This window comes from Branchiostoma lanceolatum, chromosome 12, assembly GCF_035083965.1.
Source record: "Branchiostoma lanceolatum isolate klBraLanc5 chromosome 12, klBraLanc5.hap2, whole genome shotgun sequence".
NCBI classification, from domain to species: domain Eukaryota; kingdom Metazoa; phylum Chordata; class Leptocardii; order Amphioxiformes; family Branchiostomatidae; genus Branchiostoma; species Branchiostoma lanceolatum.
The window spans coordinates 2,919,014-2,936,988 of NC_089733.1; the positions used below are offsets into that span (position 1 = coordinate 2,919,014).

The following is a 17,975-nucleotide window of genomic DNA, read 5'->3' on the forward strand; positions in this document are numbered from 1 at the left end:
GTGTATCATACCTTTTCACCATGTTGTAGGTATGTCTAAGGTTCACTGTACCCATATGTATGACGTCAAAACCATGAAACAAGCCCGAATCCAATCCAATTGTGTTAGCATGGTCAATTCTGGTCAATCTGATTCGCGAGGTGGATTGCAATCCAATCCAAAATGGGTAATCCAATCGTGTGACTCCGCCTGGTCGGCAAGCGTGTGTGTGTGAATACGTTTTCTGAATCTGGCTCTTAGGAGAATCCACGCTTGATATCTTAATCCATCTAAGCACCACAGGGGTCCTCCAAGATACTTTCAACCTTGTCCGTGTTATGCCTAGTCTGTGTTACACAAACTCAGCTATCCGATCATCATCATCATAGTTCATCCGATTACACCGGTGAAGCACAGTCTAATGCACATGGCAGACACTAAACTAGACCCTGGCAGTTCAAGGTCTCTTCCTATGACTTTCTCCTATCATCTCCTATTAGATCTTATCACTCTGCGCCTGTCTTCTGGCAGCCAGTCCATTAGTCTCCCTGCAGGCTCGTTACCACTAACCACATGCCCTGCCAAGGCGAGCCGGCGCTGCCTCACCACAGATGAAATGGTATAGTTGTTTGTTGGTTAAGCAGTCTCTTCAGTCACACGTGTTAGTGAGATGGGTAAAAATCTAAAAGCCCAAAAAACGCTGTGGCTATTGACACACTCAGTGTGCCAATAGCCAAACACCGTGAGATGTCAGCCAGCCAATCAGAGCTTGTAACATGACTTTCCGGCATTATTTTACACAAGCAACAGTTGATTAGACATTGTTCGGAAGATTAGACATTGGAATCTTGGAATCTTGGAATGAACGGACGAATTCAAGTTATGCCCTACGTTTGGGTACCTGTTAATACTAGTGTCATTGTCTATGTCGTGCGTAGCGAAGTGGATAGAGCGTAGACCTGGGAATCCATAATACCATCTCCGACCCCAGTTCGAGTCCACGCTGGAATTTCTTTTTTTTCCAATTGTCCTTTTACCTTTTTTGCCATCCGTTTGATACAAGAATATTTTCGTCTTGCGACCAGAACCATAAAAAGTCTTTGTTCGGCATTTTCAAGAGTGCATGGTACGTTTATTTTTTTCAGCCGCAGAATCCACCCGCTATGTTCTTACTTTGGATGGTACACTTATTATTTTTTATTAGTTGAACCAGGGACCTCTGAAATTATAAAAATGTGGGTTTTCTAACCATATTTCTGCGGTATTTTTGCTAAAAATTCACGTGTTATTTTTTCGGTCGAAGCGGCGCGGATTTCCCCGCCGCCATGTCATCCAAACATCCTAGCGGTTACGCGGTGCTCGTAACATATCGGTCGATCTCGCTATGACGCTACAAAGTTCTTTCACATTAAAGATAATCATAAGTTAGATGTAAAACAACAACTATAACTTCACTTCACTTGTGATATAAGTTTTGAGGCCGCAAATTCTCACAAACAGCAGGAATTCGTCCGTAAACACAGCTGAAAACGGGTTCCAAACCGAGCCACCATGATCACATGCGGTGCTTGCTAGCCTGTGTTTACACAACAATAAACCACATACCTGGTCTCATCATGGTATAATGCATTGATGGGTGATCGCGTATATATCTAAAGATAATGTTTAGTATATATGCACCCGTTACAAGTACCGTTTACAGTTACAAGTGGTTAACGGTGACCACCGTTAGCCAGTTATAAGTGGGCCAGGAGACGTCTCCTGGCTCTTGAGAGACGTCGGTTAACAGTTCGCACAAGAAGCCGGGAGGGATGGGCCACCGATGTAACGGTGCCGAGGATAGTGGACTGTAGCACCGCGAGATTTGGGGACGTGAGGACACGAGGGTACAGACCGGTGCCGGGATATCTGAATTTTCCGCATCTTGCATCGCCGACCGTCCGAATCGATCGTCGTTGGTCGTCCAGCAGCACAACTCTGCCTGTTTCATGGCGAGGTGAGCAACTTTGGTTAATTTATACCGATTATTTTTAAGAGAGAGTAGAGTAAACTAGAGTAGAGTAGAGTAGGTACAGAGCAACTAGCTTGCGCCCACGCCCGGCCCGATGTTAAGGGGGAGGGGGGGCGATGCATATCGCCGCGAGAATTTGGGCTGTCCAAAAAAATACTTGAAAGAGGCTGGATTGGAAGGGGGAATGGTTCAAGCATCTGGATTAGGAACCAGGGAGGGTTTGGGCAATTTTTGACCCGGAACTAGGGTCAGTTGAGCCATAGGAACTAGGCCGGGGGATTGACCCCCAAAAAAATTATTTCTGGATTGGAGGGTAACGTTAAACCAACCAATTTCTGGATTGGAGGTAGGGTGGGGTCAAAACCAGATTAAAAACCTAATTGAAAAGGAATCAATCGGCCTCAATAGGAAATTGGAAGTAAAAGCAACAACTATTGATGTTTATAGGAGACCATATCAGATACGAAGAGAGAAAGTTGTTCAGCCCGATTTGCACATGCGTTTTTGAGCGACCTGGAGTCGACTAGGGGCTGTGCCAGGAGAACTCTAGGCCACTCAACTAGCGTTTTCTAGTAGGAAAAATCTACTTGAGCAGCCCAAAGCCCCTCACACACAGCCCCGAGTTGACTTCAAAAAGTTAATAATAGAGGAATGACTTATGTTATGACACTTTTGTGATCCAATTCAATCAATCTCACCTATTGATGTTAGGTTATTAGTGGTTTTGTCTCTCAAGAGCCAGGAGATGTCTCCTGGCCCACTTATAACTGGATAATGGTAGTCAACGTTAACCATGCTGTTGTTAATGTTACTGGCCTCTATATATAACACAGAGGTATAGAGGTAAATAGAACATTCATTCCGATCATTCATAGAAGAGGGCCTGCATGCCCCTTTTACGTAGAGCATAATCGGCCGTTTTAATTTTACGTAGAGCGTTGCCAACCACTCCATAATTTAGCGTAGAGCGTAGGGGGGCTTTCTGAATTTAGCATAGAGCGTAGGGAGACTTTCTGAATTTAGCAATTAGAGCGTAGGGAGGCTTTCTGAATTTAGGGTATTACGTAGCCGGCCCTCCGAATTTAGCGTAGAGCGTTGTCGGGACCCCCCATGCAGGCCCTCATAGAAGTAAAAGTATTAACTATGGTGTCTAGAAGAGGCCATGTCAGATTCAAAGCAAGGACGTTTTTCAGCTTTAGTGGACAGTTACAACACTCACAGGTAGCAATTTAGGCCGAGCCTGCTGATCCCTGGGAAATTAGTAGAACTTGGGCAAATAGAGTGAATAGTATGCTAAGGGAGACAGCAATGGAGAGAGGGTCCAATATGCCAACTTGGGCCTGCAAATGAAACCCTCGATGGCCAAACTTCCCTGGCAAATATTCTTGCTATAGCCGGCGTACTAGAGACTACAATTTAGCTACCTTACAGTTACACTAGTACTGATGGTTGAGAGTCTGCATGGGGGTCCCAAGAACCCCATGGGCCCGTACATATTATGCCAAACTCAAGGAAGGTGATTATGCAAAATCTGGTCGCCTTGCTAGGAATAATGTACAAATTACAGTAGATAATATAGGTTTTCCAAGCCTTACAAGAAAGAGCATGCGGGCCCTCAAAAAAGTTTGTGTAAAAATTTCAGGGTTTGAGAGGTAAGACTAAGAGTGCAGCATCTGTCTTGCCAAAATCAATGTGGTACATGAGTTGAACTGTTCCCTAGATGTAACGTAAATAGTGCTTGTATGATGAATTTGTTGACAGTATTGGGACTATATACCAAATTTGGTGCAAAGTTAAATTAAATTCTGCGCTTGGTACATACCTACTGGGCATTACCAGGCTTTTCGATTCAATTCCAATCAAACAACCCCAATAGGTGGCAAAGTGTATGATCTTTGGATTCAACTCGATTTTAGCTGTTCACATTTAGAAATTAATCTGAATGTGCCGCTAGCCAAATCAAATCAAGTACTAGTATACGTAGATTTTACCAAATGTTAACATGGTCTAAATTCAACAGGCTTCTCTTTACACAGAATCAGAATATAGTGGGTTGACATGGGTTCATTTATGTGCTTAATTTGACACACAGAAAGTATTAAGTATGACTACTATGAGGACATGTCCAAATATAATTCAATGAATGGTCACAGCTACAGCCTTTGAGTCTAGATGGCAATGGGTTTTTGATCCCTTCTATTCCAAACTAACCAAGAATATCCACAATCCACATATGACGTTACAGCTGACTTTTCTGCAAAGTTTCTGGTCCCATTGAGCCACCCATCACAGCTTAACTTTTCTCACTCATTCCATTTTATTTATTCATACAGGGCAAATACAATTCAGGCTATGAAGATGTTTTTCGGGTACTGTTGATTAGCATATGAAAACACAAACTACGACTAAGTACACATAATAATCAATCAATCCTTCTAAGCCAGTCTCAACAAAATTTGGTAAGGATAGATATCCACATTCAGAGACCATATTTTGGCACCAAGTTTATGGCCTTGGCACCAAGTTTATGGCCAAATGTTCCCCACAACTAGGGATGCATACCTAACCTAAATGCCAAACCAAATTGTTTAGGTTCAGATCACAAAAAAAACTAAACTCAGTGATTTGAATCCGGACCTGAACCTGAAAGTGAGTTTAAGTACACATCCCTATACTTATTTATTTAGATTTACCACATTCATGGAAGGATTGACATAACAGGTGACACACCTTTTCAAGGCTCGAAATTCATTTTTGTGTACCAGAAGATAAAGTTGAATGTCAGCAAGACATAACGCTCTTAAGAACATCAATCTGTAATTCTATAGCTAACTTCAAATTTCAAACAAGTTATACATAAATAAAGCACAACTTTTACAAAAGTTTATACTGCTTTTTCTGATACTTACATTTCAAGAATATTCTGTATATACTAGTGTACAATAGTACCTTTACCCTATAGCCGCCAAAACTATCAAGAGACAAAAATCAGGTGCACAGCTCCAATTTTGGTGCACACAAGTGACACAACACAGGTGCACATGTACTAGTACCCAGCATTTCAAGCCCTGCAAGTTGTCATCCCAGATCAGACTGTAAGGTTTGGACCATCGCACACCGGGCATGCCCCTACTACCACCTTTTAAAGGTGCGGTGGGTTCTTTAATGTGCACGGGGTGGGGCTCTCCCCAAACACAGGACCTCCATTTAACGTCCCATGTGAGGGAGGTCCCTAACCGAAGCTAGGTACTCATCACACCTGAGTGGAGTGAGGAAATTTGTGTTAAGTGCCTTGTCCAGACATGCCTGGGGGTAAGCCAGGTTCAAACTCATGTTCCCTTGTTTGACGCCACATGAGTAAACTGTACTAAAAGTAAATCAGTGTAAATACTACACTACCTTTACAGGGTTTGAGTTTATTTTCAATCTGCAGTTATGATGGTCTTTGATTTGATAGTAGTCTTTGTTAAAGGGTCTTCAACCTAATCTAGCCAAGTTGCTCGCATTATGCCGTTATAACATTACCGGTATTCAAATAAGCCATGGGTTCAAGTTCGGACTTCCATGTATTAGATCCGTACCTGAACCTAAACCTCTGGATTTGAATTCTGACCTGAACCTGAATCTGGGTTTAGCTATGCATCCTTACCGCCCACTTATTGCTTATAATTAGGCCTTAGGCCACACTAATTTAAATTGTTGGTTCTTGAAATTGCCTCTACTTTTCCCAAAATATGTTTGATATATTGTATTTTGCATATAGGTATTTTATTGTGTATATATAGTGTCTGACCAACAGAGGCCATGTTAATATCATCGCCATCCAGGCATGTTATTTTGTCTGTAAGTTGTGATATTTTGAATAAAGAATTGAAAGAAAGAAAAAAAATTGTTCACCCAAATTGTTCACTTCAGTAATTTGAGATTTCTATTACATAGATAACCAAAGCAATGTTGAGAGCACAGGCAGTTGTGTTAAGATGCTATTTGTACAATCTTTATGAACTTTCATTATATCAAATTTTCTACAGTATTCACAAAAGGAAGAAGAGGAAAAATTCTGAACGTTTCTTTCGGCCAGGAGTAAAAGTCAACTCTTATGATGACGATGGGAAAAAGAGGACTTACTGGATGGAGTTTAATCCTCAAGGTACATCTACAGCTACACCTACTACATCTACAGTAGCAGACCCTCACTTAACCCAGCCAGAGTCTTCTGAGATACCAGTGGAACCATCACCCTACACCCTAAACAAGGAAGCAGTAAAAGAGGCATGGGCAGAGAAGAGAGATGACCTCGTACAGACGGCTATTCAGTCAGCCAAACCACCAACTACTACGTGCTACCTATGTGAAGAGGAAGTTGATACAGCTCCGCTGATCTATTGCAAGGATTGCAGTCCACTTGGAGTTTTCTGTGTTGGCTGTTTTGAGAAGTGTCATAAGAGTCCCTCACTTCACTGTGCTGTGGAGTGGAAGGTGTGTTGAAATAAGATTAATCCGTAAGAAATTTAAAGTTTGACTGATTATGAGGATATGATCCATGTGCATACCTTTGTCTCTCAAAGGAGAGAACTTAATTCATTGGTATGTGCAGTCAGTTTGTTTGTTTGTTGCATGATCTGGCTCCTGCCATTTACTAATGATTTTAGTAACATTGGCTGTCGATCACAGGTCAGGTGGCAATATGCTTTAACACTCAGCTACATGTACTACTTGTATATAATACTTAGAATCAACAGTTACTTTTATGTCAAATGATACAGAGTGCATCTCTGCTCATTTTTCCAGGATGGCTGTTTTCAGCCATATGTCAGCAATACTGGTAGACTACTAATACTGCCTCACCAGAAGACCTGCATCACTTCAACCTTAAAATCTCTTAAGGTGTTTGATCAAAATGGTGAGTAGTCTACTTTTTTGATTATGTTTGCCCTTTTTACTTGCAACTTTATTTTTGTTGTTATTTTGATGCTTCAAAGGTGTTGTGATCAAAGACACAAAGGAGACTACGTGTAGGTTTGTTGAGGTGTATATCTAGAATCACAATGAAATAAAGCCAATAAAGTCAAGATTCCTACAGCAGTTGCACATGACATGTTTTTTTAATGGAATTCTCATGATGTATTTTCTTTTCAACACTGAATTGTCCCTTTCTTTTCAATTGCATGAATGCTAGAACTAGCACTAGTAAGTAGCTAGCATCAAACCTTCTTTTGATATGTTAAATGTTTGAAGATTTGGCAGTAAAAAAACAAAAACAAATTTACTCTTCTTATCCGTGACCCCTCTCATTTACTTCAACATTGTTGAAAAGCAGTTGTGTGGGCTGAACAAGCATTTTGAAGTAAAGTACAGGCCTTGACTTGACTTCGCTTTAGATAAGTTTGATATAACCATCAGTAACTTAATGACTACAATTTTGCATAGCAGTACATTATTACATATGCTTAAGGGCATGGTCAACCCCAGAGGAAAGTCTTCTGCTTCTGCTAATGATATTTTGCAGATTCCAAGAGTGTAATTGACTTTGAACCTGGACTAGACAACAGTTGCATTATACAGCATCAATATTCTGATAACCCCCTGGAGTTCCCTGTAGATAAATTACAGCCAGGTGTAACATGTTATATCGCAAACAACCATTGGACAAACTTTTATTGGGACGCTCTTAAGAAATCTTGGGTTGAGCTTGTTTCTGGATGATGTTTGAAGCATGTCTGTGAATAGTTATCTGACACATGAATTTCCACCCACAACATAATTATTCTATTGCAATGACCCCAAAATTGACCTGGAACTTCAGAAATTATGGGATGTATATTTGGTTCTGTTGACACAGCATATGTCAGTGCGGTGTTTGATTTATTAGTTCACAATAACTTATACTGATAGCAATATGCAGCTGAGTTATTGATAATTTCTTTGTCCTTTACTGTATCATTGTTACTACATTTGTGAAATGCATGAAAAAAGCGAGGATTGAAAATTTCCAGTAACCATTGTGGTTCAGCAGATTGCAGACTACAAGGTCTAAAAATAATCTTATGGGCTGAGATTAGAATAAGATGATTGATGCAGGTAAAATAATCTGATGCATGTACTTTTGAATGTTGCCTGCACTAGTACTGGTAACCTTTGTGAGTATTCGAAGAAACAGATTTTGAGCCCTGGAAAGTATTAACTGATCAATGTTGCAAAAGATTAGAATGTTTCAATAACTGTCATTTTGCCTTGCAATGTCCTGCAGGCCGCCTCCAATACCTTGATGTTGCAGTGTGCAGCTGCGGATACGAAACTGAATTACAGACATTGCTGAAATTGGGACTGTGGGGAGCAACACCAACAAAGCCACAGACTGCTTTTTCAGTTTCACTCCTGGAATGGTTGGTCGGGCATAGCAGAGAGTCCCAGGTGTCAACAGTAGCGTTCTGCAGGACAGTTAGATGGACAAACAAATTGACACGGAATGAGGTAAAACTGGTCATTTTGTGGTGAAGAGTTGAAAACAAAATTGTTTCTCCCTATTGGACATTACACAGTGTCGGTATTAGTAATATATTTTTACTATTGTGTAGAACAATGTGTAGAATACAACAGAGTGCCAGTCTATTTGCTACTCCACAAATCATGGACCTTGTGACTTTATTCATCAACTGACATGCCTTTCAATCAACCCATTCTCAATCTTTTCTCTTTCATTTTTTGACAGATGAACTCTCTCCATCGGGCCCTTACCGGAGAATGCATAGCTGAGTTTTGCCACTTTAAGCACAGGCTTGAAAGCATGAAGGACTTAAGTCTCTCACTTGATGGTGGAATTATCTGCCCCGCTTGTCCCAAGGTAATATATTATATATGTTTACATATGTTAGTTTTTCTGACTTTTCCCCAACAGTGCATTGTTCATCGCTTGAAATACAATTACTAAGCAACTTGCAATTTGCAAGTGATTTTCAAGATTTCCAAGTAAATATGACATGTATCTTTTGTATCAAATACAAATTTGTAATCAATGAATGCCTGGGAACAAGCTGTTATTGTTGCTGCTACATTACAATTTCTGCTAAACTGTTTTTGTGTTTACTGCTTAGTTTTTGTGGTTACCACTGACTATATGATTTTGCATGAATTTTGAATTCTTTAATCACATGTAAAATGTTTAGTCTTCTAATAATGCTATAAAAGTTGCTATACAGCAGCGGAAAACAGTGGACTACTATGTCAGGCAAAAGCAGTTTCATACCGACTACAATATTGTTCATATCTAGATGTAAAGTAAAGGCTCAGTAATGGAGTTTGTTTCTTTGCATTTTCATGAATACTCATCGTAGCTATATATTCTCTAGATCTCTTTCTCTATTCTAAACCTGAACAAATGTATTTATCACTTATTTCTACTTCTTGGCTGTCCAAAGTCATTTTTATTATTTTAGCAAAAATCTGTGTAGAATATGAAAGTATGATCAAACAATAAGTGACATAGATCGATCTAAAATATATTTTCTTCTTCTTCAGAACAATGGGGAACAGATCATTGCAATTGATGGAAATTTCGGCCTAGTAAGAAAGGCAAGCTCTGGTGTAAGCTCTGCCCCTCCCCTGCATGGAGAATCAATGTTCCTGGACGATGACAAATTGAAAGAGTTCCTGGTTAAATACAAACAGGATCAAGAGAAGCCATCCGAGGTAAGATTTTTTCTTCAAATTCATTTACCCATAGAGGGTAACATTGCATACTAGTAGTATCCCCTGATCTTGTTTGCTTCTGTAAAGTTAGCCTAAATTTAAAGCATTTAGGGATGTTAACTAATAATGTTTTTAGTGTGAAAATGAAAAAAGCTATTAGCAACCCTTACAAATAAAATGTGTAAGTATTGGGATGTTGATATTCATGTACATGTAACAGAATTTTTGATCATATGGATATGAGGCACATGCTCATACTTAACCTTTCAGCGAGGGTTGTGAGGCAAATATGTTTTTATACTTACAAACGTATCACACCATTTTACTAAGACGTTTTTTTCTTGTTTTGTTTTTTCTTTTACTTCAGGACTGTAGTCACTTCAAAGCTGGACAGTGCCTACGCTCCAAGACTCAACAGCAAAAGCTGGATGTCACCGGCGTCTTTGGAAGTGTTTGCAGGCACAACATCCCACAGAAGTTTCTGAATATGTTCCACGGGGAACGGTGGGTGTGCTGAATTTTTGTGCAAAACTTCTGATCAAGCTATTACAGTCAAAGTTTTCATTTCAAAACTGTTGGTTTACTCATATTTTCTTCAAAAATGTTACAGTACACAACACATGTCTTATTGTATGAAATACCAAGAAATTTTCCGCAACATCCCATTTTGACTTAGCTTGTGTGTTTCTACATGTAGCTTGTTTAACAGAACATCTATGTAATTTGATAGGCTAGCATATGTTTAATGTAGGACCATTTTCTTTCTGGTATTTCTTGTATCAATTAGGAAACAATTTAGGCCATTGTTTAATTACATTTGACATACTGCAAATGAATATTGGAAATTTTGGTTTGACTCACCATTCAGGCAGTTGTTTATTGATCATCTTTGTCTTCTTTATGATTGTCAGCTTTGGATATCCAGTCTACCTGATCAAACACCTGCTCAGTCAAGCCAGGCCAAGGAATATCCAACTGAAAATCATTTATGATGTTGCATGTTCCTTAGAAGCCCACCTTAGAATGGTAAGTTGTTCTTAACTGTATTTTTAGAGTGAAAATGACTTGTATGACACTGATAGTTTGACCAGACAGATTTGTATTCTATAACTTCCATTTTTATGTTTAAGTGCACTCCCTGAACTCCACTACCTTGCTCTTGTGCTACCTTTCTAGACTTGGCAGAGCCATTGTACAAAATTTAACTCTTTAAAGGGTGAGTGTTTTCCAACAGATGGTCAACTGAAATTACTAAATGAAGCTCATTTTGCTAGTGAGCCTTATTATACCTTAACCATATAACATGACCTCAATGAAAAGCGGCGTGGGTGCCGATTTGAGCTATTCATGAATAAACAAAGGTTTAAAACAAACAAACACAAGTCTATCTTTTTTCAGAATAAAGACGCGGAAATCCGAGACATGCTGCAACAGCTGAGTTTGGCCGTAGACGTATTTCATTCGTACGGCCATAAACCTCTATGCCAGGTACAGGATCTTAAGTAGCCTTACATGACTTCTTTGGTCTGAATTTTGATTTCTTGCACGTTAAGAAAGGGACTTGTCTACTTGCCCCCTCTAAAATAGGAAAATAGTGTCTGCGGTCTTTAGATAATGGAATATTTGACATTAAGTCTAGATAACAGTGAACTTTGTCAGATTTTTTGGAAGGGAATGCAACAACGAAAACCTAGCTACAGTGATTCTGGACATTTTCTACCATAAGTCTGATTGTCAATATTCTTGCTTTTGTTTAAAGTGGTTTTGTTTGTAAGGTTTTAACACTTTGTGTTGAATTCCATACTCAAGGCTGTTTTGTTGTGAATTATTACTGCTCACAATTCTGCAGTTTAGATGACATTCGGTATTTCTTTGTTCATTGACATTTGTATGTATTGTTTCAGGTTCAATACAACACACGAAGACGCGAGGGATTTGGTTTAACGGATGGTGAGGGGGTGGAATCGTTGTGGTCGTTCTTGCGCAGATTCTCAAGGATTACAAAAGAAATGACGCAAGCTCACAGGATTGAGAAACCGACTGATGCACTGAGCCATTTTGCCATGAGGAAATCCATAGACATAGGTGTGTAGTCCTTAGTTTTCTACTTCAGAGAAGCGCTTGTTCTCTACATTTATTGTATCAGATAACCTTGCCTCGGAATATTCCTTTACTTGTTACTGCTAAATAAATACATACTATAGTTTGATACTAAGTAATATGCACTTTTTGTCAATATCAACATAGGTATAATGTAAAGGTAGAAATATGATCTTATAGTTATACCTGCACCACATGCTTGTGTCCAAGTCGAGATTAACTTTTATGTATGACAAGTTTACATGTCCTGTTAATACGATAGGATTGATGATATGCATAAATCAGGACCTTGAACTTGTAACAACCTCAAATGTTAATGGTCATCTAGCTCTCAAAAGTATTTCAAACCCTATAATTTAAATTTCATATCTATTTAAGATGCGTGTGTTTCGTTGCTGTCTCAGTACCCGGTATTATTGTACTTACATGTAACTTGAATGCTACCCTTGTTTTTCAGAGCATGCTCTTAAAGACAAGATGAAGAGCACAAAGATGACAGAAAGAGTTGCTGAGGACAACTACAAAGAAGCTGTGAGTCATGCAGGAGGTAAGAAAAATCCAAATGCTATTTCCTCATATTTTTATACACTCTCAGCTATTCATTTCTAAGTAATTTACAATCTATGGACTTTCTGTTATATTAACATGTACTTATACCCTGTAAATCACCATATTTTCGACAGCATTAACAGCAGTAAGGCTGCTCTATGCTGAGCAGTGCTAGAAATGTAATGTGGGGAGATGTAGGGAGAGAGCATACAGTAAAGTAACCCTTGTTCAAACTGGATAGCCTTGTCAGCCATCATGAACCGCTCTTCCCATGTTCAATAGGGTGGGGGTAGTGTTGCAAAAAGTTGTTTTTAAAGACTGACCTGACAAAATGTGTTTTCTGTGCAAGGAAGATTTATTCTTACTTTTCTACTACTACAGTTCCTGTTTCACTGGATGATGTCAGAAGATGGCAGGAGATGGAAGCAGAAATGATGTCAAAGCAGAAGCAAGCATCAGCATGTGAGTAAAAAGCTGTAATTGGATTATTTGCCTCAGAAAGTTACAGCATAAGAACTTATGGTGATATCTGAAACCAGTTGTTTTTTCAGACACTTGCCTAATCCCTCATCTATATTGGGCTCATTTCACTAATAGTATATACAGTGTATGACAAGTAAGTGTGTGCGTACGGTAATTTAGTGCTAAGTATGTCATTGTCAAATACAGCCAAGTTGTGGCATAAAATTTTGTGCAGCTCTCTGCTAATACAGTGACCGGCTGAAAATAAGTGTAGTGTATTCCTGCTTGTTATTGCTTGACACTTTTTGTGACACAGTTGTTTCAAAGAAAGACAATCATGTCTTCTTGTTGTCATTGTTTAGTTTACCTCTAAATGGTATTTTTTTTTAGCAACAAGCTGCAAGTGGAAGAAGGTATATGCAGGCAAGTTGATGAGACATCAGTCATTGGGGTAGGCTATATTTTTTTCATATACTGATAATATTGAGCAATTTTACTTAAGTCTAGTGTTCTGTGTATTATTTATTTACATCAGTCATATATTATGGACACAAATCAGCCAAGGGTATTGAGCAATTTTTATGTATTCTGTCCCTGCAGGGAGAAAATCCAAGAGTGCCAGGATGACTCTGCTCTCGCTGTTCACCACTCAGCTTTCTTAAAGTGGGTATAAGTTACGCTGTTTAAGTTGTAACCCTCCTTTCCAAGACAATTTTTGGTGATTGTTATTTATTTAGACACATGTTGTACTGTACAAAGTTGCTAATACACATAGATGAAATGTCTTCCATGTAAATCTTTTTTGTAGAGATGTACTGTTTCCAAAATCTTTGTAACTGAAACCAAGGTTGATACAGATATGTGTATAAGTAACAATTTTCATTTTTACTAGCACTGGAGGAATGGATAGATTCAGTCAGTGTGGGATGAAATATAAAACATAATGCTGGAGACAAACTGTAATTCTTTTTACAAATAATGCCTTAATTTCTATAGTAATTGCTTTGATAAACATGAGTGAAAAACGAAATATAATTGTGTAACAGGTTGGAATCAACCCTGAAGGCCATCGAGGAAAAACATCGAATCAAAAGATGGCAGAAGAGTAACCCAGACTTCATTGATGCCCTGAAAGACCTTGACAGTGAGGAAAGGAGGCAACACCTTTCAACGATCCAGAGTGTGTCCTGCCAGCGGTCATATTTGATCTCAGTGAAAGGACGTTTTGTATACCCAGGTCAGTGTCCAACATTTTTCCATGACATGTCTTTGAATGAAAGAATGGCAAATCAACAACATGATTTTGTCTACTTCTTATCACAATATACAGGAAAATGGCAACTTTTACAAATGGTGCTGGGTTTTTTAATGTGCCAAATTTACCTGTGCTGTTGCTTAGGTCAGGGGGGGGGGGGGGTAAGCATCAATCAATTATCCATGTGTAGCGGGAACAAGTTCCATTAGTTTTATACAGGCCTTTGGCCACACCAATTCAATTTCATGGTTAATGGAATTTTTAAAAAAATGCTGGATTGGAAAGTCAACATGAAAACAGAATCTCAGAGGAATGTTTCTACTTTGGTGCACACAGTATCAGGGAGTGAACAGGGTCAGGTGCAAGTTTTCACCCCAGCCTTCTGTTTTAATGATGTCCTTGTGCTAAAATTTAAAACAAAAATCCATTAATAAAGAAATTAAATTTGTGTGGCCTTAGCAGTAGATTATTTACGGCATACTTAGTACTTTTAGAAATGAACTGAAAAGCCTGATTCAAATGACATACATGTACATTTGAGGATTTGTATTTTCTGGTACATGACATAATGCCATAATTAAGTGTTTCCACACACCTTAAGCTTGTTTAATCAGCAGTTGATTTGTTGTGTTGTGTTGTCATAATTAGATCCAAACAATTAAATGGGAACTCGGTATATTCACTCCGTCATAATGTATAATTTAATTAAATATTTGCCAAGTACAAGAATTTTATGACTGAGTGCATGATATTCAATGGCAGTAACCATCCTTTCAATTTTTCAGAGGGCCAAAAAATTGCTTCGAAGTTTTCAAAGCAGATAAGATCTGCAAACAACAAACTGACGAAGGCAATTCAAGAATACAACGCAATACCCTGGCCTCGACAAACTTCTGATTTTCCACCATCAATCAACTTCTCAGAGGCCATTGACCCTGAATGGACCACTTACCAGATGCTGGGTCCATCCATGGTATAGACATAGTGGAATTCTCTAAGTATACATTTTATATTGGCATGCACCAGGGCTGTCTCCAGGACCCATCCCTCTGTCCCGGGATGGAAATTTGCTTATTGGGAAGAGAAAAGAAATGCAACCCTTTTCCGTCCCCAAATCTGAAGTTAATGAAATTGAAATGTATCTTTGTAAGTTTAAAATGATGAATTTAACAACAAAAATTCGAAACATTCATTGGCTCCGGCTCCCAAACGGAAAAAAATTCAAAGTTGGAGACAGTCCTTGCACCGAGTTTTTTTTTGTGAAGGAAACTTTAATGGCTTGTTAATCTTACGGCATATTATCCTGATACTATGTATTCTTATTGGAACAATTGATTATATTGACAATTTGACATTGAGTTTCTACCACATAGTCGTAACATACAGCACATAAGTATAATAGCTATTGTCAAGAAATGTGAATGTTAGGAACTCTTGGTGTCATCTTGAAAAGTATGTTTTGCTGTCATTTTGTGGATATCAGTTTAGCTATATGCAGCTTAAACAACTTCATTTTCAGCTCGCTTTTGGCACAGATGTTACAATTCTATTATTTCAAAGTTAAGATTTTGAAAAACGGTTGCATGGCTTGGGGATGTTTTGAAAAAAGTGTTTGGAGTGTTTGTGTGTGTGCATGTTTGTGTGTGTGTTGTTCGATTCTAATAAAAAAACTGCTGTCAAAGGATATTACAATGTAGCAAGACTTATCTGTAATGCCTTTTAACTCCATACAAAGGACAAACCTTGATTTGCAGCTGAATTTTGTGTCTTCTTTCAACAGAGCGAACCAGGACTGCCCTACAGCATCAAAAGAAAGGCGATTGATGCTGTCAACATAAAAGAAAGGGCGGTGGAGGAGAAGCAAATGATCAAAGAAGAAATGGGCAGGGTTTGGAGTCATTTCCTTGAGGAACATGACTCCACTGCCAAAGCTGTGATGCACTGCCAGGAGCATGGTAATATGGAGGCAGAGCAGGCTATGCTCCTGCAACATATTATCAGGCTCGAGAAGCGACTATACACTATGCATAACATATTCAAAGAGTTCATAAGTCTATCTGATTCTCCTTCCTCTCACATACCGATGTATTCCGATCCAATCCCAGACTGCCCTGAAGATGAGTACTACACCTTTGATGAAGACCTAGAATATTTCAGCGAAGATGAGGAGGAGGAGGGGGAAATCTAAATTTTGCAGGGATAACCTTTTAAAACTTGGACTTCATCATTTTTGCATTACTCATTTTCCAAAGATTTGAAAAATATACATATTACTAGTTACTATGTTGTAGGTGGACTGGACTATGATAACACATTTTGTATGTAGTACCCTCAGTAAACTTTTCTGCAACATTAAAACTAAGGAATGACACTGAAGAATCAGACAGCACGATTGATTTATGTACATATACATATACACCTCATAATTACATCTACCCCAATAGTGGGTTTCTTGTTTGCATCAGTCATGTCAGTCTAACTCTTGTTTCTAATCTATGCAGTACTGTATATTATTTCAATTATCAGTGTTTACTGTGGATGATCTTAGGTTATGGAAATGTGTTAAAACATCTAGTACTTCGGTAAGGTACTTACTGTGGGTGCACCTAGATATTGTATGCTATAGGGTAAGGTACTAATTGTAGTCTAGTATACAGAATACTGCATAAATTTGAGTACAAACCAACATGAGTGTAATCAAAACACTGGATACTACTACTACTATACTACATTAGAAAACGTAACTTTTGTTTTACCTTGATGTACTACTTTGAAGTTAGCTATAGGACTACGGATTGATGTTCTTAAGGCTGAGGCTGTAGGGGTTTTAATTTTGTTTTGCTGATGATGTTGTGCACCCTGAATTCGTTTCACCTGTGAGCCTATTCACAAAAATGAATTTCGAGCCCTGGATCTTTAAAGGAATTTATACATACATGTATCATTTGATTTCTATACTGTTAAATATAGCATAGAAACTGACTTGAACAATGGTACATATTCGAATGTGTTTGAGTTACTGTATCTGTATGGGTTGTTTTTTTTTTGCTGTTGTAAGAAGCAGGCTATAGGCTATAGCTGGTCAGACTGAAGACAACATTAATTGACCCATGAAATTGTTAGAAATAAGGTGTGCTGATGAATTGTAGAATAATTGTGTTGGTTTATTTTGATACTTTCTATGCCTAGTCTGCGTGGCAGGTGTATAGAAATAAGCCTCTAAAACTATAAAGCTTAGAATATATGTATTTTCTATTTAGTAAAATATTTGTATTCTGCTGTATCTAAGTTTGATACTACTGGTACTAAGCATACTTCTCCAATAAGACTATGTACTAGTATATATATTCACGATATGCTGTTTAACAATAGTTATTAAAACTGAACACCTGTCCACTCTTTCTTGAAAATATATTTTCGATATATATTTTTGTGGATGTGAATGAATGAAGTGTGTGTGTGTATTGTATGTTCATGATGATGTATGTATATACCCAGATTGACCTTAGCATAGCTTTATTACAAACCAAATTGTCCGCTGGGGGAAGCTTTCAACAAGGGTTGTCAAGGCCACCAGTCACTTCGTCATGTCCTGGGTGCCTGTGTGCTAAATAACTTGTGACTACACTGCAGCGGTGGTATTCCATGCCGAAGCGCCGGTGCGGTCTGTCTTGTGGGGCGGGTTACACATCACAGTACCTTCGGGCATTCTACCTACCTCCCTCTATCTGTACCTCCCTCGTACCAGATATTTCCATACTGAACAGACATGGCTGGCCACTGTAAAACCGTTACTTTCGATGAAATCACCCTAGCTAGTAGCTGTACATAGATAAAGGGCAAAGTATGAACATCTAAAAGGTGTAAAAGGAGAGATTACTACTTAGTACATAGTCGCTATAGTGCTACTGAAGTGACTAGAGGTTGCAG

General features: G+C 38.6%; 1 protein-coding gene across 1 annotated transcript; it reads left to right on the forward strand.

The window, feature by feature from the left end:
* The first annotated feature begins 1,661 nt into the window (after positions 1-1,661).
* Positions 1,662-17,431, forward strand: LOC136446039 (uncharacterized). Its single transcript, XM_066444313.1, has 17 exons — positions 1,662-1,975; positions 6,022-6,469; positions 6,782-6,893; positions 8,241-8,464; positions 8,703-8,834; positions 9,509-9,679; positions 10,047-10,183; positions 10,591-10,705; positions 11,078-11,167; positions 11,584-11,764; positions 12,237-12,326; positions 12,710-12,790; positions 13,181-13,241; positions 13,391-13,453; positions 13,837-14,027; positions 14,831-15,018; positions 15,826-17,431. Exons 1-17 carry the CDS (start codon positions 1,968-1,970, stop codon positions 16,231-16,233), a joined length of 2,700 nt encoding a protein of 899 aa, XP_066300410.1. The 5' UTR covers positions 1,662-1,967; the 3' UTR covers positions 16,234-17,431.
* Positions 17,432-17,975: the final 544 nt, after the last annotated feature.

Bases quoted from the DNA above. Each gene is read 5' to 3' on its own strand.
- LOC136446039 (XM_066444313.1), top strand. The intron at 11,168-11,583 runs GTACAGGATCTT...GTATTGTTTCAG, and splicing joins GCCATAAACCTCTATGCCAG to GTTCAATACAACACACGAAG. The intron at 14,028-14,830 runs GTCAGTGTCCAA...TCAATTTTTCAG, and splicing joins AGGACGTTTTGTATACCCAG to AGGGCCAAAAAATTGCTTCG.